This window comes from Ambystoma mexicanum, chromosome 5q (genome assembly GCF_040938575.1).
Source record: "Ambystoma mexicanum isolate Mex_15411 chromosome 5q, UKY_AmexF1_1, whole genome shotgun sequence".
Classification (NCBI taxonomy): Eukaryota; Metazoa; Chordata; class Amphibia; order Caudata; family Ambystomatidae; genus Ambystoma; species Ambystoma mexicanum.
The window spans coordinates 732,936,759-732,958,012 of NC_090933.1; the positions used below are offsets into that span (position 1 = coordinate 732,936,759).

The following is a 21,254-nucleotide window of genomic DNA, read 5'->3' on the forward strand; positions in this document are numbered from 1 at the left end:
ACGGTCCAGTTTCCAGAATGTGTCTCTACTTGTCACCCTCCACCTGGTGTTGCACTGGCAGCAATTTCTTCAGAGACTCCCCAGTTACCTCCCGAATACCTAGAATACCAAGATGTTTTCCGGAAGGATCAGGCTAACTCTCTACCTCCTCATAGGTCTTATGACTGCCAGATAGACCTGATACCTGGATCTACTCCTCCTTGTAGTAGAATTTATGCCCTCACCGAGCCTGAGAACCTTCACCTTCGACAATACCTGGCAAATGGGTTTATTCGTCCTTCCAAGTCCCCTGCTTCTTCAGCTTTGTTCTTCGTTCCAAAAAAGGAAGGAGACCTTAGAACTTGTATAGATTATCGCTCCCTGAACCAGATCACCGTTAAGAATAGATATCCGTTACCTTTGATCCCTGAACTCCTGGACCAAGTCAGAAAAGCATGCATATATACAAAGCTGGATCTTAGAGGAGCTTACCACTTGGTACGAGTAAAAGAGGGCGATGAATGGAAGACGGCCTTCCGCACCAAGTATGGGCTATTTGAATATTAGGTCATGCCCTTCGGACTTTGCAATGCCCCGGCCGCCTTTCAATATTTTATGAACTATGTCCTCAGAGAGCTCATAGATGTGTGTGTTGTTGTTTACATTGACGACATCCTCGTTTATTCTTCATCGGAATCTGAACATCGGAAACACGTGAAAATGGTCCTCGAAAGATTGCGTCAACACAAACTTTTCGCTAAGTTGGAAAAATGTGTTTTCAACGTGACTGAAGTTGAATTCTTGGGATTCATATTATCACCTGGCAGAGTGCGTATGGATTCAAAGAAGGTCGATGCAGTTCTCAAATGGCCATCACCATCCTCCGTAAAAGGTGTGCAAAGCATGTTAGGCTTCGCTAACTTTTACCGCAGGTTTATCCCCGAATTCTCTCGAATAGTCCAGCCCATCACTGCCTTGTTAAAGAAAAACAAACGTTTTGAATGGTCTACCGAGGCGGAACAAGCTTTCCAGGATTTGAAGACTAAATTTATCTCTGCACCAATCTTAAAACACCCTCGCCCCAAACTCCCCTACATCGTGGAAACTGATGCTTCAAGCCTTGCCATGGGGGCAGTTCTATCACAAAAGGACCCGGTAACCAATCAGTTGCATCCCGTGGCATTTTGGTCCCGCAAATTCTCGCCTCCTGAAATCAATTACATGATTACTGACAAGGAACTTCTGGCTATCAAGTCTGCCTTTAAGGCTTGGCGGCATTATCTGCTGGGGGCCCGACACACCGTTACTGTGATTACGGATCACCGAAACCTGCAATATTTGAAAACCGCAAAAGCCCAATCCTCTAGACAAACTCCGTTGGGCATTATTCTTTGCCGAGTTTGACTTCATAATTACCTATCGACCTGGTACAAAGAACGGTAAAGCTGATGCCCTTTCTCGGATGGGAGTGGAAGAACACTTGAACCCTAAACCTGTACCAATCATTCCCGAACAAAGAATTCTGGGTGTAATCGCCACAGAATCCATAGAGGAAGTTAAGGATAAAGCCAGGCAACTTGTAACTCCAGCAGACATACAGAATTGGCATCTGCAGGGAAAGGACTTTGCAGTAAAGGACAACTTATTGTATTTCCAAGAACGATTATGCCTACCCAGCACAGATTTACAGAAAAAAGTAATCTCTTGTTATCACGATTCTTTAATGGAAGGACATCCCGGTATGGCCAAGACCCCAGAAAAGATCAAGCGCTACTTCTGGTGGCCGTCTTGGAAAAAAGATATCAGAGACTTTATAATGTCCTGTGGAGTATGCGCCCAAAACAAGAGTCAAAAGGAAAGACCAGCAGGCCCCTTACGCCCTATTGACATCCCACCTCGCCCTTGGCATACGCTTTCAATGGACTTCATCACCGATCTACCTCCATGCTCCGGATACAATACGATTCTAGTAATCGTGGACTTATTCTCCAAGATGGCGCATTTCATTCCGCTCAAAGGCTTCCCAACAGCAGTAACTCTGGCCCAAGAATTTCTCGAAAACATCGTCCGACTGCACGGTTTTCCTTCCGTTCTAATTTCGGATCGAGGTAGTCAATTTATTTCTCATTTTTGACGAAGTTGCTGTCGGTCGGCTCAAATTGATGTGAGACTATCGACCAGTCACCACCCTCAGACCGACGGACAAACCGAGAGGACCAATCAAACTCTGGAACAGTATTTACGCTGCATGCTGCAACAAACTGAAAAAACTTGGAAAGACATCCTTTGGATAGCCGAATATGCCTACAATAACTCTGTCCATTCGGGAACTGGGAAAACCCCGTTTTTTCTTTTGTACGGCAGTCACCCTCGAACCTCAGAGTTGGATCCCCTCCAAGATCTTGAAACACCAGCAGTAGACTACCTGCATTCTACAATCACCCAAGCCTTTAAGGAAGCTGTTTCTCACCTTCAAAGGGCTAAAGAACAATACAAGAAAGGAGCAGATCAACATCGGAAGGAAGCCCCTCAATATCAAGTAGGGGATCAAGTCTGGTTATCCACCAAATATCTACCTCTAAAAGGGCCACGCACATTCAACCCAAGATACCTTGGTCCCTATTCCATCACTACCATAGTAAACCCAGTAGCGGTCAAGTTGGACTTGCCCCCGCACATGAAGATACATCCGGTCTTCCACGTCTCTCTATTAAAACCTGTGCAACCTCAAACCCGACTAACTAAATCTCCAAAACCTATCCTAGTTGATGGAGAACTCGAGTTTGAAGTCAAAAGCATTCTGGACTCCAAGATCTCCAAATCTAAATTATTTTACCTAATTGACTGGAAAGGCTACGGCCCCCAAGAGAGATCCTGGGAACCTGCTGAATATGTCCATGCTCCTCGCCTAATCAAAAGATTTCACCGAACATTTCCTGACAAGCCAAAACCCCCGGAGAAGCCCGGTTTGGGAGGGGCCTTGAGGGGGGGTACTGTCATGATCTCTGCTTCCAAAAGGTCAGGGTTTTCCCAACTCCCTTGGAAGCAGATCCATAACCCAGGTTGCGAGTGCCAACCAGTCCCAATTGGGACCTTTTGGACCCAGTCCTGGCGCCAGTAGCACCAGGCTCATAAATATGCCCAGTCCCAGCGCTGGAAGCGCCGGGCTCATAATGCTTGGGTGGACTTACCTGCAGCAGACCATGCTGCTTACTTGCCTGCCAGTTGAGCCTCTGATCCTCTTCTGTTTGGAACTACTTTTCCTGTTGGGTGGGGCAGGAGCCACTCCCTAGATTCAGAACACTGGAACTCTTCTGGAAAGCAGGAACTCTTTTCTTACCTAGGCGTGGCTGTGGAAGGAGACACCTAAGCACTACAGGAGGCTATTTAAACCACACCCAATGGATGAATCTTGCTTTGCGTTATTCTGCATCCTCTGCAGCGGAACGCTCATCGTGTCTTCTGCATCTGATCCTGGGCCTAAGGAAAAAGGCTTACCATCCTGAATCCAGTCTTCAGCAACACCTATAAAGACAAGAAAGAACAGGTTAGCATTACGGTCTTCAGTGACAGCTCTTCACTTACCTGGTCCATCGGCTGTCACCAACGCCTCGCGCTGCATTCCGGCATCTGAAAGACAAAAGCTTACCAACACTTCGCACGCTCCGGAGGCCTTCGGCGCTGCATCCCTCATCTGAAAGACAAAACAAGGTGCGTTTAAAGACATTGGGGAACTTTAATACTCACGTGCCATTACTCCTTTCCACATCTAACCCAGTGGGTATTCCGGCACCCTACAGCCGCTCCGAACTTGTACCTGCAAAATAAAAAGACAGTTAGAGCGCATCGTGAAGCAGGCAACAAGCGCTTACTTACGTGCTTCCAGGCGCTTCTATTCATCACACGGGCTCCATCTTCAACTCACTTCAGCCCGTCATCCGCCATCGCCGGAACCCTGCAAAACAAGAAACATCATTACTAAAGACTTTAAAGACATTAGAATTACTCGAAACTTACCGTTTGTGCAGTAAACGACGGACAGCAGTCCTCTGAAGTCAAGAGGCCTGCTCCCCTTATCCAGTGAAGAAACTGGTTACAGCACCCTGCCCCGAGGCAGATGGAGAGCATGGCGTTCACTTACCTAAGGTGAGAGCGTTAACCTTTGGGGTTCTACAGGAGAAGAAAAAAGGGAAGAAGAGAGAGACATTCAATAACCCAGTTCCTTAATCCCATATTTTCTATCTGCAGACATCTTACCCTTCGAGTCAGACATACAGTGCACAGAGGTCCAGCCCAAAGAGCCAGCCGTGTGTTACACATCACCTTTGAAGATACGGTATACGCCCAGTCAAGACCGGCGCCTCTACGGGAATCAGGTGAGCGTTACAATTTCACCCTCATGGGGCGAAAGGGGAAAATGTTGGGGAGTACATCCAACACCCTCAACGTACAGGCAAATACAAGCTTTGAAACTCTTGGTGAGAAGGTACACAGTATATGAAAGCAGGCACACACACCTAGAATTCCCTGTATAGGCCCAAAAATGCTCTAGTAACCATGCTTAAGTAGGCCACATCCCTGACAGGCAAGTAAGCCACAGTGCACAGACCTTGCATCCAAGTATAATAACATATCCTTAGCAGGTATAGAAACATCTAACATTAATCACAGAATCAGTAGAGGCATTTATAATAATAGCAATTGACAAGTGAACTCTCTCTACACAAATTGAATAACACAGGTAGGACTCATTACACATTCAGCCATCTCTAAAGCTTAAAAGGCCTTTTCCATTTAATAGAAAATATCAGCCAGATCCTTGCAGAGAAGCGCACATAAAACAAGTTGCAACTTCCCACAGCAAGACTAAATGCAGTGCAGTGATTTGTTAAGGCAAGGGTGGCGAATATATTTCCAAGCCTGAATTGCGGTAGTGAGGTCACAAAAAAGCAACCAAGGATACATCAGGCCCCAGAGTTAAAAGACAAACAGTGCACACAGATGTTGGTCAAAACATATTAGCTTAGTTCCCACATCTGTGTTCAGAGGACATATAACAACTTATGTTCCTAGCCAGTACATCAAAACGTATCATAATGAAAGTCACAAGTTGGTAGGAATCGAACAATAATCCCTGAAGAGCATGTTTGTCATGACAAACATAATCAAAGAGCAACACTGCCCTCTGCAGGAGAAATCCACAACACAACAGATCCAATTGCTAAGGCGGGAACCATACAAAACACCATTACATACAAAATTTAATAAATCAAGTACCAGTGACTTTCATGGAAACCTATGAACAACCCTCACAGCAGAGATACAATATTAGTGAAGAGTAGGTTTATAATATTGATGGTTGATGTCCATATCATTGTAAGAGAATGATGTTCTCAAACATCTGAACCTCCAGCTCATAAAGGGCAGAAGCAGGGCAAATGGAACCATGAGAAAGGAAGGGAGAAGCAAGCAATGTTTCCAATGAGGAGTTACAAAGTTGAACTGGCAATGAACAGTTCTCAGTGATGGGAACGGTAAAACGGTGCCAACCGATGAGGTCTTTTAGGAAGAGGATGTGAAAGTTACCATTTTGTTTCTCACACTGTCACATCTCACACAAAGATTGGTTGAAAGCCATCAAGTCACTCACACCACACATACTCCTCCTGGAACAACCAATCAAGTACCAAGTCTAGCCAACACAAAATAAAAAGAGTAGCGTCCAATCAGCACCATGGAAAAGGAGATGATCCCAATGCTAATGAATAAACTGACATCTTGCTTCAGTCACAAGGGTAGAATAAGGCAATAGGGCTAGGTAGTGTGTAGATTCACCTGTAGTGCAAATGACACTGCCCAATCAGAGGCCGGGAAAACGCGAATAACCTTTTACATGTGTTGTCATTTTACCTCTGTTGTGCGTTATAAAAACAGCCATTTTCTGTCAACATTTTTTATGTCTTTTTGATAATTCACCGGGCTAGGCTGTGTTGTAATAAACATATTTTGTGCATTATTGTTTGGCTCTTTGGATTGATTTATTGAACTTGGCACTTGACTTACACCGCAGAGCAGACAATATTACTTCCAGCAACAACAAAAAAAGAAGAAAAGTACATCTATTTTGCGAGGATTTTGATTCCCGAGTAACGAAAAAATGCTAACCCTCTTACCATGTTGGATGTCATTTTTCGACCAAGCCAAAAACTGAGCAAACAGATTGTTGGCTAGTTCTTTGGCACCTTGTGTAATTAGAAATGACAAAACCCGATATTGCTTGAAAATTCCGATTTGCGAACAAAGATTGCTTTCTATGTCGGTTCAGTACATACAACAGTACCCACGTTATTGACCTTATTTAATGATCCTGTAAAAAAATCTGCATCAGCAAAACTGACAGATCCATTAAGACTATAATCATTGAACATCGTCCACGCATTTGGACAGGACATCTGAATGCACCACTTGTGGAACATTATTTAGCCGAGGGGCATGGACCTAATGATCTCAAGTGGTGGTCAGTAGGAAAAGCTCAGAGCCGTGATATGCACACTACTGTTGTTAAATTATCAGCTAGAGAACAGTATTGGATATATCAGACAACAGCCATACTGACTGTTTGAATCTTCAACAAGAATGTCAAGAATTTAGCGGTGATCATTTATACATTACACTACTTTGGTTACTGAGCCTGATTGCAGTAGGGACACTTTGCGTGGACTAGAGTATCTGCAGCCCTTCATTGTAGTTTTATGATGCACGCGTGATTCAGATGTACAACTCATAAACTAAGGGGCAAACAGGGATCCTCGATATCCAGTGCAATTTCACATCATACCATCCTTAGTGGCGATTTATCACACTATGGTTTATCAAAATCCCTAGGTCTTGGATTACAATTCTTCAAATGTACTCCCAGTGTACGCATGACACCCACCACGTGTAGGTCGTTTTGTATTGCAGAATCAGACCTAGTTTTGTTCATCCGGTCGTTCCCACATCCTATGCGGACACGTTATATGGGAGCACCCTCTACGTCCCTATGGCTGATGTCTCTTGACCTTGAATGGATGGATGTATGTATTTCTGCATTTAACACTGGCCCACCAATGCTAAGACGCTGGCGGTTCTGTATACACAAGCGGCCACTACAATTGGTAGGTCGTGCATGCATTCAGAAACTGCACAGGTAGATAACTCGGGCAGTCTGTAAAATCAGACTAAATTCATTGTGGTCTTATTTGTCCATTACTTTACAGGTGGACATGGATGCGTCATTGCAGTCATGCGCCAGTATCATTAAGGAGTACACTGCTATAGATCTGACCTAAATGGGTGACGAATGCTAAATGGGTGACGAATGCGGACTTTCCGTTTTGGAGGCGTTCCCAATCATTATGGATTAGACCGTTGCATGAAATTGGTGAGGAATACGTTTTTGAGTAGGTAAATTAATCGCTTCCTGAATTCAAACTCAAATATGGGCAGTGTGGATAATATGTTTGATTTTAATGTTGTCAATGCATGCCCTCATTTTAGAGTAGTCTGGAATTTGTCACCATTCAGGGTAATACTCAAACCTGGTTGTTTGATAGGTATAGTTTTTGAGAGTCGCTTTTGTATTTTTCAAATGTAATCATGTTATTGGTTGAGGGGGAGAGCCATTCCAAGGTTGGGCTTTAAGTTTTGTAGTACGGCAACAGGCACATGTCCAAGGATAATTTGTTACTGCGTACGTGATTTGCTTTTTTTAAATATTATTTTGCAGGGAAATTATACTGTTCCAATTGAAGAAAATGGCTTGGCTATTATGCCCATCTTCATGAAACTGGCCTCTTTAAATTAGAGGTCATGTCTAAGTTGCACCCTGCATGTGGTGGAGGTGTGGGGTTATGGTCTGGTTTTGGCATCAAGTGCGTTTGTTTCCTTTAACACATATTTTCTTTCAGTGTTGAAAACATGTTATGGTCCTGATGAAGACTCCTTGATAGGAGGATTACGTTCTCATTGAGTTGAAACTAGCTAAAGGAAGGTGGTTCCCGAACCCACAGTTGTTTTGTCACACCACCTCCTCTAGTTGACCTGTGAATAGGGTCCTGGTGGGCATATGTGCCCTCGTTTTTGAAATTCTGATGCACGATTTAGAATGTATTTTAATGTTAGACTTGATTTTATGAATGTTTGATGCAGATTATTTGGATATTTGAAACTTTTGCATGTTTTTGAATGATAGTGGGGGTATTTGTGTGCTAGAATTAGTGTGAATCTTGTTGTCATGCTTGCAAGATCATTCACTATTGGCTTCTTTATATTTGTTGTGAATAAATCTACTTTTGTACCAGACCTGGTGTCAGACCTTACTTCCCTGGGTGCTCGAGCATAGAACTTTGATATTTTGAAGTAATTGGGTTTAATTCTTCTATATTAAACTCATGTGACACCGATTGTGTTTTTTTTTTATTTACTTATTGCTGTTGCCCCATATGTCAATGAGTCACGGGGTTGGTTATCCCGTCCCTCTTTTAGAGGGCTGTCATTTCGCCAGGGTAAAAAACGTTCAATAAAACTTAAGCAGTCAGAAATGAGGTGCTCCCTTCTTTATCACGCCAACTGCAAAACACTGCAAACTAGTTCTGCTTCAATATTTCCCCAATCAAAAACATCCAAACAGGGCACTTGGGGGTTCAAACTGCTCATGTTACCCTATTTGTGTCAGCGTAAAATGGGGTGCCGATAGCGTGTATTACTGAGTTTATGCACGGGCACGTGGGTTCACATACCAAGCATTGCAATATTTCTTCGAGAGGCCCCTTGTAACAAATTGCGTTCCAAGCCATGCCCCTAAGGGACGTAGACGCATATGATGCAAAGTCGGATGCCATTATAAACGTTTCAGAAAGGGTAGAGTAAAATGGCATTAAACTGTTGTCGTTGTGGGGAAATACTGTCAGCATAGGGAAAGGGGGTTTGGGGGCTGCTAAAGTACAGACCGCCAATATAAAAAGTGAATCTATCCATATTAAAAAAAAACTCATTGTCAGCATGGAGGGTCAGCCTGCTCAGGGCTTATAGTGAAAAGAGCCCAGGTAGGCCGTGTCAGGATCAGAGTTAGCAAATGGTGCGAAGATGCAGATGAGAGCGTGGGATGCGCAATTCTGATAAACACTGCTAGGAGTAGTTTGAACCGTCCTTTAGAGCCCACGGAAACACCCCCAACACGGTATGTTCCTAAGTAGGAAAGAAGCAAACGGGTGGAGACTGCTCCGTCAGCTACAATAATGGGGATTCAAATGCAGTGGTGGGTGCGACTCGAGACTGCTTGTGTTAAAGGAATGCAGCCAAGGGTGGGTGCGGACTAGGGGTGCCTATTGCATTGAAGGGCACAAGGTTGCAGACTTGTGCGATATCTTGAGTTGTCAGTGTAGAGTGATCAGGTTTCCTCCTGCGGTAATTTACAGAGAAGAGAGTACACCCGGGCCCACCCGGATGGGAGGCCCGGGGCCGTAAGCTGGGAGGTGGGGGGTTTGTGCTAGGTCCGGTGGGGCAGTGCCTTTTGGCGCTGCCCCACTTAGCATGCACATGGTGGGGTCGGGCTGCTGGGTCCCTTTACAATGGGAACCCAGACAGCGCGTCTCCAAGACAGGAGGGTGAGGTGAGAGGGGCAGGTGACAACCGGCAGTCGCTGCCCCCTGTCACCTCGCCCTCCATACTTCAAAGGCCCCCCTTCCCATCCTGCAGATGCTGAGCGGGGGCCTTTTGAAGTTCAAAGAAGGGGCCGCCTTGCCCCCAGGCCGAATTTTGCCTTTATCTGGCGGGGGCAAGGTGGCCCTTCTCATGCTTCCTCCCCGTCAGCCACGAACAGCAGCAGGACGGCTGCAGGTTCGCCTTGCCTTTGCATTTCACGGATCTCGGACATCTAGAGCCCGAGGAGGACGGCACAGCAGTGAGCAGCTACAGACGGAGCTCGAGCACATCACAAGAAGTGAGCAGAGCCTCCGTAGCACCGCAAGCAGAGCGGCAGCCTCCGGCATACAAGGACTTCGGTTCGAGCCCCAGAGAGAGCGCTAGAAATTATTTTTTGGCCAAACAAGTTTTAAATTTCTCTCCGGCTCTGGGAGGACACTTGAAAAAAAGGCAGGTTGCTGAAGTGCTCGAGGAGGTCTGCACGGCAGTAAACGTCCGCGCACGGAGCTCGCAGAGCCCAGAGAAGGCGGGTCCTCGAGCACAACACAAGGAGTAAGCAGGCCTGCAGCAGCAGAGCCTCCATAGCACTGCAAGGAGAGCATCAGTCTCTGGCGTACAAGGACATTGGTTCAAGCCCCGGAGAGGGCGCTAGAATTTATATTTTGCCAAACAATTTTTAAATTTCTCTCCGGCTCTGGGAGGACACTGGAATCAAAGAAGGCAGGCTCCGAAGTGCTCGAGGAGGTCTGCACGGCAGTGACCGGCCGCACACGGAGCGAGCAGAGCCCAAAGAAGGCGGGTCCTCGAGCACAACACAAGGAGTGAGCAGGCCTGTAGCAGCAGAGTCTCCATAGCACTGCAAAGGGAGTGTCAGTCCCAAGCTTACAAGGACATTGGTTCGAGCCCCAGAGGGCACAGAAATTATATTTGGGCAAAACAATTTTTAATTTCTCACCGCAGAGGGCAGAGGTCAGCCGGAATTCCCAGACGCACAGCATTTTACCTCGCCTGGGAACTACAATAAGGGGGGGAAGAGGACCCTGACCCACACAGCAAGTTGGGAAACACTAGGACAACCCATTACGAACCAGCACGCAGAGACCCAAACAGGCAAGAGATGGCCACCGCCTTATCCCTGAAAGACACATTACTTCTGGAATGGGCCAAAGCAGCGGAAGCCGTTCATGGCATGGATGTGGTGCAGGAAAGAATGGCAGAGCTCGCATCCACCAGTCTCAATGAGGATGACGCAGACGCCCTGGAAGAGGAGGTCGACGGCGAGGAGGAGCCGGCAGAAAGGGAGCAGCCAGCTAGGAAGAAGCAGCGCCTTGACGTCCGCAGCATGCCCGCCTCTTCAGACACCCACCCAGGCACCAAAAGAAAAGCAAAATCAGGTACTGTGAAAAGCAATGATTTGGGGCCTATGCTTGAACAATTTTAAAATGTCATAAGGGTGCGGGTGCTGGGAAAAAGAGGAGGCACAGGGATGACTCAAGCAGCTCCAGCAGCGAGAGTGACAGCACAGACACAGAGTCGGAATCGGGGGGCGAGGAGGACCAGGGCCACCTCAAAGCATGGGTTGGGCCTAGCCATGATGTACCGTCTCCAACCCCTCATATGACTAAATATGGGAGGCGCACTGCCGGCAAAAGTGTAAATAGAAGCCTAAAGAAGACCATTGCATGGCACATTGAGCGGAAAATTAAGAGAAAGATATGGAAAAAGCAATTTATTGACATTTTCTGCCTATTGGAATATGAAGAATTAGGTTCTGGCATTTCAAAAAGGGATAAGAAAGAGGAAGAAAAAGAGAGAGCAAAGAGGCCCACACTGGAGAAGAATATTCAGAACTGGGAGGCCTCTTTCCAAATACTTTCCACAATAATTCTAGAAAAATTCCCTGAAGAGGGCACAGCACTGATTGCCTACCACCACAGAATTTTGGAGATTCACAATACCTTTGGGGGGGAGTCTTGGCTGAACTATGATAGAGAGTTTAGGAAGGAGATGCAGAGATTCCCTGACCTGGGCTGGGAGGAGGAAGACCCTAAATTGTATCTTTTTCATGTCCTAAAAGAAAACTCAGCTAAGAGCGCCCAAAGCAGCAAGGATTATGAGCATCAGTATAATAGAAGGGGTAGAAACAGGCAACATAACCAGCGCAGGCCTCAACAGGACAGTATAAATACTAACAAAAACAAACCTCCCTTTCGAAGAACGCCCCCAGGGGGGCAAAAAACAGGGCATAATCAGGGGCAGTCTGGCAATCGCAGCAACGGGGGGGCCAAAGGAAGCACTCCAGGGTCCTGCTGGTACTTCAACAGAGGGTCATGTAACAAGGGCACAGAGTGCAGATACAAGCACCAATGCAGCACATGCAGTGGTGGCCACAGCAGCAACAATTGCACAAAAGCCTCTCCTTCCAGGCCCAGCCCAAAAGTCACTGATGGCAAAAACATGCACTAGCTATAGATTAGGGGCCTCACCAATAAAAATCGACCAATTGCAAAAAATGTTAGATAACTACCCTGACCAAGCAGCTAGAGCATCCCTGGCTCAGGGTTTCAGAGATGGCTTCCGGATCCCATTCAAGGGCCGGGGATCTCCCACCATACCCAAGAACCTAAAATCTGCCTCATCCCTAGCTACCATAATAAGCCAAAAAATTGATAAAGAGTTACAACTAGGGAGGATTGAGGGCCCCTTCCAGCACCCCCCCCCCCTTCACTGAGTTTTTATGCTCCCCCCTGGGCATTGTGCCCAAAAAAGGGCCGGGGGAGTTCAGGATGTTCCATCATTTATCACACCCACCCGGCAGCTCTTTCAATGACGGCATCCCTGCCACGGAGGCCACTGTCTCTTACAGCTGCGTGCAAAATGCTGTCGACCTAGTAAAACTGTCAGGTAGACACGCTCTCATGGCAAAAGCGGACATTAAGTCAGCATTCAGGCTGCCGCCTGTGCACAAAAACACCTACCAGTGGCTGTGTTTCCATTTTGACAACAAATTCTGTTTTGATAAACGCCCCCCCTCCCCCAATGGGCTGCGCCATCGCGTGTGCCTACTTTGAACAGTTCAGTTCTTTCCTACAAAGGGTACTCCAACAGGCCACGCCTAGAGCCAGAACGGTACACTATCTAGATGATTTCTTCTTCACTGGCCCAGCAGGGTCTCCCATATGCAGCGCATCCATTAAGTTATTCAGTGAAACCAGGCAGGCATTAGGGGTTCCACTGGCGCCTGAGAAGACGGTAGGACCCACCACCACCCTGTCATTCTTAGGCATAGAGATTGACTCTCCCAAGAGGGAATGCTGCCTACCCATAGACAAAATAGAGGACCTTCTAAAGACAATAAGGTTGATGACAGGCAGGGAATAGGCGACGCTGCGGGAAATACAGTCCCTTGCTGGGAAGCTCAATTTTGCTACCAGAATCATGTTCCTAGGCCGGATCTTTAACAGGAACGTGGAACTAAAAATGAGGGTGGGTTACTAAGCCACACCACCACATCAGATTGGGCAAAGAAATAACACTAGACATGGCCATATGGGAATCATTTCTTAACAATTTTAATGGCCAGGTGATATGGCGCAAAACCATGAATGGAGCAGACAAAAGGTCCTTGTTCACAGATGCGGCTGGCAGCAAATGATTTGGGGTATGTTTTGGTAACAAGTGGTGCGCTGAGCACTGGCCTCCCTGCTGGCAGAGGAGGGGCTGGTCCAGGCACATCACACTGCTAGAGATATTCCCCATAATGGATGGCACTCTATTTAAGGGGGGACTTGTTGGCCAGCACAGAACTGGTCACACGGTCAGACAACATGGCGGTTGTACACATGTTAAACAAGGGTGCTGCCTCCTGCCCTCTGGTGCTAAAAGTGTTGAGAGAAATGACAAAAAGTCACCCTGGAAAATAACATGGTAATAATTGGGCGGCACATTGCAGGCAAAGATAATAAGGCCGCTGACGCTCTGTCCCGTTTTTCAGTTCTCCACTTGCAAGGCACTAAACCCACAGGCAGAAGCCAGGAGGACAGCAGTTCCAGAAGAGGTTTAGGCCACCATGGACACATCCAAGGCAACCCCCGCCAGCCAGCCGGTCACAGCTCTCCCATCTGGCAGCAGTTTCATATTACACTAGATTAACGGTGGCACCCGACCCCACCCACGGCGCACTAACCAGATATGCTCTCAACGGTTGGTCCAGAATGGAAGGGGTCAAGACAGACACCAGGCGCCCCCTCAATTTTGCTAAATTACAAAATTCTGCTAGACACCCTCCCTGCAGTATGCAACAATGCCTACGAGAGCTCACTATTTAGAGCCGCCTTCACACTCAACTACTCTGGGGCGTTCAGGATCAGCGAGATAGCCTCCAAAAACACAGGATCAGAGGTAGGGCTGTGAAACTGTGTAGGCCCAAAACTGACCAATTAGGAAAAGGGAGGATCATCAACCTGTACTACATTGAGGGAACAGAATATTGCCCCATCTGCATCACCAGGGCCTTCACGAACAAGCGCCCCAGCCTGGGGGGGGGCAATTATTCACACACAAAATTGGGTCTGCCCTCAGTAGATTCCAGGTGAGGTCTGTCCTCAGGAAGACTAAAATAGCTATAGGATGGAATCCTACTGTGTTTGGATCCCACTCCTTCAGGAAAGGAGCAGCCACTTCAGCCTGGATGGGGGGGTTGCAAGAGAAAGCCATAAAAGGGAGTGGGGGTTGGAATCGGGGGCTTACAAAAGATACATCAGGAAATACTTGATTTAATATTATCTTCCTCCCCCCCCCCCCCCGATTATCTCCTCATCATCCACCCATTTCGGGGGCAATGACTTGCCTCAGCTGGGCAGGACGTTTCTCTGGCGTAAATCGGCACCTCCCTCAGATCCCTGGCACGCATGCTAAGACTTCGAACAGAAGTGAAGAGGTCAGAAATCATCCCTCGCCAACAGTGGCATGAGGCAGAGTGCAGCAAAGCCATGGAGATTTCTAAGCGCAAACTGAACAAAGCCGTGGCCAATTTCTGCCTTTTTATCAGGCCTCAAATTTATTAAACATGGGATCTCGGTACACAACCAGGCCATGTTCTGCAATGACAGGGTTCACCTGTCCATTGAAGGTATGGACATTTCACCAGGAATATTTTCTGGACCCTGGCAGCCAGAGGCTGTACTTAATTCATAAGCTCTTATTTTGGGGGGACCTGGGAGACGCCGGTCAGCATCCCCTCAGGGTGGCGGCGGGGATCAGCCTCGAGCGGGCCCCTAATTGGGATTAGGGCCCCCCGCTCACCTGTTCCCTCTGTCCCCAAAATATAGTATTGTTATCCTTATGTGATGTTATGGCTGGTTTTTCTTTTGCACCATGGCTTGTACTAAAATAAAGCTTGTGGCCAAAGTTTTTTCCACCTCACATCATGGTCGTCAGTCTCCTCATTTCTGCAACTGTCATTCTGTATTGCCTGTCTTGTCACACTTGTCATCCATCCGTGTCACCCCCATGCCACTCCCCAGCACAAAAACACTTCCAGGCTTATACACCCGGGCCCACCCGGATGGGAGGCCCGGGGCCGTAAGCTGGGAGGTGGGGGGTTTGTGCTAGGTCCGGTGGGGCAGTGCCTTTTGGCGCTGCCCCACTTAGCATGCACATGGTGGGGTCGGGCTGCTGGGTCCCTTTACAATGGGAACCCAGACAGCGCGTCTCCAAGACAGGAGGGTGAGGTGAGAGGGGCAGGTGACAACCGGCAGTCGCTGCCCCCTGTCACCTCGCCCTCCATACTTCAAAGGCCCCCCTTCCCATCCTGCGGATGCTGAGCGGGGGCCTTTTGAAGTTCAAAGAAGGGGCCGCCTTGCCCCCAGGCCGAATTTTGCCTTTATCTGGCGGGGGCAAGGTGGCCCTTCTCATGCTTCCTCCCCGTCAGCCACGAACAGCAGCAGGACGGCTGCAGGTCTAAAAAACCATCCCTCCCACCCTACAAATAACCGTAAGGAAAAGCTATAGCGAGGGCCAGGTAGAAAATGGAACACAATCATAGCATTAGGGGAGGCTAAAACGTCTCACTTCTAAAAATAAACATAAGAATTCAACTCCAAGAAGGGCCTTCTTAAAATACCGGGGGGTCTTTTTGTCTATTAGTTAATATTCCAGGAAAATATAGTTATAGAAGACCCAGACGCTCAGAATCCACCAGAGAACATCAATACAGGTGGGAGCCCTAGGGGTATAACAAAAGTGAAAAGGAGAGAGGAACTTGAGCAGAAACATGTACTAGTAAGCCTCAAGTATCCACCTCCATGCATGCAAAAGGGGGGGGTCTCACCACAAGTGGATCAGGAGCAGGGTAAGTTCCTAGTAAGGCTCCGGAACCCACCCCCTCACAATTTTGTTTATGCAAGATAAGCGCACTGGGGTACGCAAGTGGATCGTGGACGGGGGAAGTTCCCAGCTAAGCCCTTAGAACCCACCCCAGCAGCGAAATAGTACAACACAAGCACTGAAGGGGTCTCACAACACAAGTGGATCGGGAGCAAGGAACATTCTAGTAAGGCTCTCTTTTTGAACCCATTCCAGCTGTAAAAACAAGCAGCCTTAAGCGCTGATGGGGTCTCACAACGCAAGTGGATCGGGAGCAGGGTAAAAACCTAGTAAGGCTCTTTGAACCCACCCCGGCGGTAAAAACAAGCAGCTTTAAGCGCTGAGGGGGTTTCACAAATGCAAGTGGATCGGGAGCTGGTTAAAAACCCAGTAAGGCTCTTTGAACCCACCCCGGCTGTAAAAACAAGCAGCTTTAAGCGCTGAGGGGTCTCACAATGCAAGTGGAACGGGAGCAGGGAAAAAACCCAGTAAGGCTCGTTGAACCCATCCCGGCAGTAAAAACAAGCAGCGCGAAGTGCTGAGGGGGTCTCACAATGCAAGTGGATTGGGAGCAGGGAAAAAACCCAGTAAGGCTCTTTGAACCCACCCCGGCTGTACGACAAGAAGCCTAATGCGCAGAAGGGGTCTAGTAGCACAAGTGGATCTGGAGCAGGGAAGACCCTAGTAAGGCTCCTAGAACCCACCCCCGAGGAAACAACTCGCCCGCAAACGGAGCATGGGGGCTTCAAAAACTCAAGTGGATCATGTGTGGAGAAAGTGCCAAATTCATCTCCAAAGAGTGGACCAAGAGGCTAAAACGCCTCCATCTGTGGAAAAGTACAAAGCACATGACCAAATAAATCAAAATGGCTCCAAGAACACATCCCGCGGAGGATCAAGTGAAAGGCTTCACAACGCGGGGTTTTGTTCTATCAAGAAATAGGGATCAAGAGCCATAACTTCAGCGAAAATCACCCTGTGAGCAAGAGAGGGCGCAAGTGCTAAACCTGGTCAGGTTGGACATCAGTAAAAGGCACACAAGCGCACATCTCCCCACCTCACTTGGAAAGGACAAGAGAAAGCAGGATGAACCTGCTCCAAAGACAAGCAATTATGAACATGTCACAGCTCACACGCTGTGGCCAAACAATTGTCACAAGCTTTCATATGAATGGCGGCGGGGATCAGCCTCGAGCGGGCCCCTAATTGGGATTAGGGCCCCCCGCTCACCTGTTCCCTCTGTCCCCAAAATATAGTATTGTTATCCTTATGTGATGTTATGGCTGGTTTTTCTTTTGCACCATGGCTTGTACTAAAATAAAGCTTGTGGCCAAAGTTTTTTCCACCTCACATCATGGTCGTCAGTCTCCTCATTTCTGCAACTGTCATTCTGTATTGCCTGTCTTGTCACACTTGTCATCCATCCGTGTCACCCGCATGCCACTCCCCAGCACAAAAACACTTCCAGGCTTATGCGGGTGTAGGTGGTTTGTGTCACTGTTGCGTTTAGAGAGCTTCTCTAGTGAGAGTCCCCACTGTCATTTGAAGTAAGAAGTGTCCGGGAAGTCGGGAGTGTGGTGGAGTTGGGAGAACTTGGTTTCAGTGTGGTGGTCTTATTTTAAATCGAGGACCTTGGCACAACACTAGTGTCGGGAACATCGCTTGGATTATCGTAGTGTGTTGTGTACGGTACATGACGGGGTAGATTGATGCTATTATATAATGCGTGAGGTGCATGCATATTTCTGAGGTTTGCTGCATCGAGGTTCGGTTACTAAATGTACTTCCGGGGACTATTATTTCTTGTATGATGCCGGTTTTTGGCTTTAGTTGCAGTGAGGTGAATGGGTAATTTTATTAGTGTCACTGCGGAGCACGAGGTTGCGGGTGGAATTGACTAGTTGCTAGATGCAGATTAGTGCATCCTGCACAGGCGATTGCGTGAGTTGTTGTTAAATGCAGGTTACACTGATTATTTGCATTCTGGTGCTGGTTTCTGACATTAGTTACACTGAGGTGGACGGTAACTAAGGTGCACGGGGTGGGCTGGGTTATGTGTAGTAAGGCGCATGTGGGTGGCACGTTTCTGGAATATCTTAAATGTGTGGTGCAGTTTGCTAGTTTATGTGACGTAGAGGCCATGTGGTGCAAGCAACGCATGTGGTTTGCAAAGCTGCCAGGGTCATTTGCAGTTTGGTGAAGGCTGCTGAGGTTATGTGCAGTGCGACGCAGGCTGATGGGCTTCTTTGCTGGAAATGTACGCACAGTTTGCTTGGGTTATTTGCATCAAAGGGCTTGTTTGTTGTGTGCCGGAAAGAATGGCGCTGTTTGCTGGCGACATTTGCACAGTTGACGTGGGTGGAGACTACTGTTTGCCGTGAGGGGTTCTGAAAGACAGTTCATTGCTGGGGTCGGCTGCAATGCTATGCACGTTTTTGCTGCTGTTACTTCTGGGCTTGTGCTAAGTTTGGAAGCCGGACTGAGTGACAGAGCGTGTGTGCTTAGCTCGCACTGCGTGCAGACTCGAGCTCCTGCACTAGTGATCGTCCCGTGTGTGACTCTCTGCCTGTCAGTGACAGGGCATGTCATCTCACCGGGTCAAAACTCCACAAACGCTCTGCACCTGTTAGCTTAGCAACACCCACCGCCCACCAGGCAAGTGCCCCAAGGTACTCACCTCCGTCACCGTAGGTCTCCACGCCATAGCCGTCCTGCAGTCCGTTGCTCCAGGTGCCCTCGTACCGGGCAGGGGTGCTGAGGCTCTGGCGCACCCCGTAGCGCCCCTTGAAGCCATGACTCCACTCCCCGCGATACAACCAGCGCCCCTTGCTCTCGGCGCCCAGTCCATGCCGCTTGCCCTGCGCCCAGTAGCCCTGGTAAGTGTTCCCGCTGGGCCAGGTGTAGGCGCCTGCCACCTCGAATCCGTGCGCCCAAGAGCCCGCGTACTCGCCCTGGCCGCGGGGCCCCGTACAGATGCCGTGCCCGTGCGCCTTGCCATCCTCCCAGCCGCCGCAGTACGTGCCGCCGTCATCGAAGTCAAACCGACCGCCCGTCATTCAGAGGCAGCGAGTGTGGCGGAGAAGCGGCTAGAGTGCAGCAGCAGCGGCGGCGGCGGCGGTAGCGCTGGGAGGCGGCTGTGGGCGGCGGACTGCACGCGCTGCTCGGGCTGCTGCGGCTTCCCTTCTCTGGTCGCAGCTCGGCGCGAGGAGGCACTGTCAACTCGCGGCCACTCAGCAGCCGCTCTGCGGCGACGTCACGCGTGCCACGCCCACGCACACTGTGCGTCGCTCGGGCCACCACTTCTCTTGTCAACTGAAGAGGGTTCCACTTCAGAGCGGCTTCCTGCGCTGTACATGATGCGTCGCTTCTACTCCCGCTTCCGCTGTCCAGCCGGGCTGCTTTTTATTGGAGGTTGTCCTCATTAGGTAAAAAGCGTCAATTTTGCTTATTCCACAAAAATGTCCCGAAGCAGGTTAAAGGTAGGTTACGTACGGTCTTCCTGCGCTGTCCGCTCAAATGTATGTGTTTTCAGCCTGCTAACGTTGTAACGCCCAGCCCGCCGTGCTGGTGTTATAAAGAGGTAAGTGCGCGCCCACACAGAGATCGACCAGCCGTGGAACTCTTCATTTAAAAAAAAGTCCAGATAGCTTTATTTTATTTCTGTAAAGTTCTGTACAGTACATCAGAGTTCCTGTTACTCTTGTAGCATATGCATAAGATAGCACTTACCGGCCAACCTCGTTCACTCCAGCTCAGCCCCCCCTCCCCCAACTGAACACTGAGGCCCACAACCCTCTGCAACATTTTCCTGAGCTCTAGGTCATTTTCATGCATCAACATTCCACTAGCACCAGGGTCGGACTGGGACAAGAAATAGGCCCGGGCACCTAAAAAAAACAAGCATTGGTAATGCCAATAGTTTTGCCGTTTACTGTTGCTCTTTGCCTTTTACATGTATAGGCACCAGCGCGCAAGGAGTGCAAAGTTTTAAAGGAGGATGCAGGTAGCAGGTTGAGAAACGCAGTGCAGAATGGAAGGCTCACACCTGACAGGGGGCATATTTAGACACTGGGTTAGATCTCTAGGCGCTATGGAACCATTGGCATAAATCAAAACAATGTTGTTCTTGTTCAGGCCAACATTTTAACTGCTCTCGGCACTCTGACATGTAAACACTACAGACAACACAAGTTGGCCAATGTCACATGAGAACAGTCTATTCTGTCCACATTTTCCTTTTTGTTTGCATTCTGGTACTCATAGTCCTGGGATTATAGTGAAATTATCACACAGGACAGGTACAAGAATGCAAAAAAACCAAATAGGACTGGGCACAGTGTAAAGGAACATATATCAGCATTGCGTAATTATAGGTCCCCGCCCGGCCCCGCACCTTAGAACTATGGGACAGGAGGCAGAGAAAAACACGCTGCAATGGGTGAGAAATTAATAAACTAGAGTCTTACCTGCTGTGCTTTGAATCGACTCAACAAATCTTCTTCGGGTGTATCGCAATAATCCCACAACTTCTTGCAAGCTTGGCCAGAAGGCACCGACCATCATCCTAGTGTGAAACTGTGTGCAGTGCGCACCTGCCTCGTCAGGGACCAGGGTGCCTTCAAAGCTTGCCTTAGTTGGAAAACTCCAGAAGGTGTTTGCCACCCACACACATGCATGCGTGCAGCAGCAGCGTGCCCATCATCACCCACAATAACGAACTTCATTGGCTGACAAACAGCCAATTAAATATCATATAGTCATTTTGCTATACGGATTACGGAAAGAAAGCCTACAAACTGACCCGGCCTGCCACGGCGCACACACAGAAACAGAAAATTAAACTCAATCTGGTTTCGTTTTCTGCTTCTGTGTCAGCGTGTGGTCAACTCAGGCTGGCGGTCACAATGCGGCCCTCTCAGCCCTGCTGCCAAAAGATGGGGGGACAAATTGGCATGACAGAAAAGTTGAGGGGGGACAAAACCCCCGTGCCTCCCTATAATTACGTCCATGCAGATAAAAGGTGCAGGTGTGCAATGGAATAAGAAGGGGAATAGAGCAACTGACAAAGACACTGATAGAGGGTGACAATGATGAGCAAGCGGAAATATGAGCAATAAAGGTTGAGAGAGTAAGAGAAAAGGTCAGTGTGACAGGAAGGATGAGAGAAAAAGCAGTGAGAGCAAAGGTGAGAGTTAGAGAAGACGGAATAAGGGGTGTTTATTGGG

At 48.3% G+C, this 21,254-nt stretch overlaps 1 protein-coding gene across 1 annotated transcript in view; it reads right to left on the minus strand.

Annotated features, from left to right (window-relative positions):
• JPH1 (junctophilin 1) overlaps positions 1-19,246 on the minus strand; it is a 1,083,555-nt gene extending 1,064,309 nt beyond the window's left edge. The window contains exon 1 of the mRNA XM_069621220.1: positions 18,707-19,246. Coding sequence (XP_069477321.1) covers positions 18,707-19,085 — 379 coding nt within the window. The 5' untranslated portion in view covers positions 19,086-19,246. The remainder of the gene's footprint in view (positions 1-18,706) is intronic.
• Positions 19,247-21,254: the final 2,008 nt, after the last annotated feature.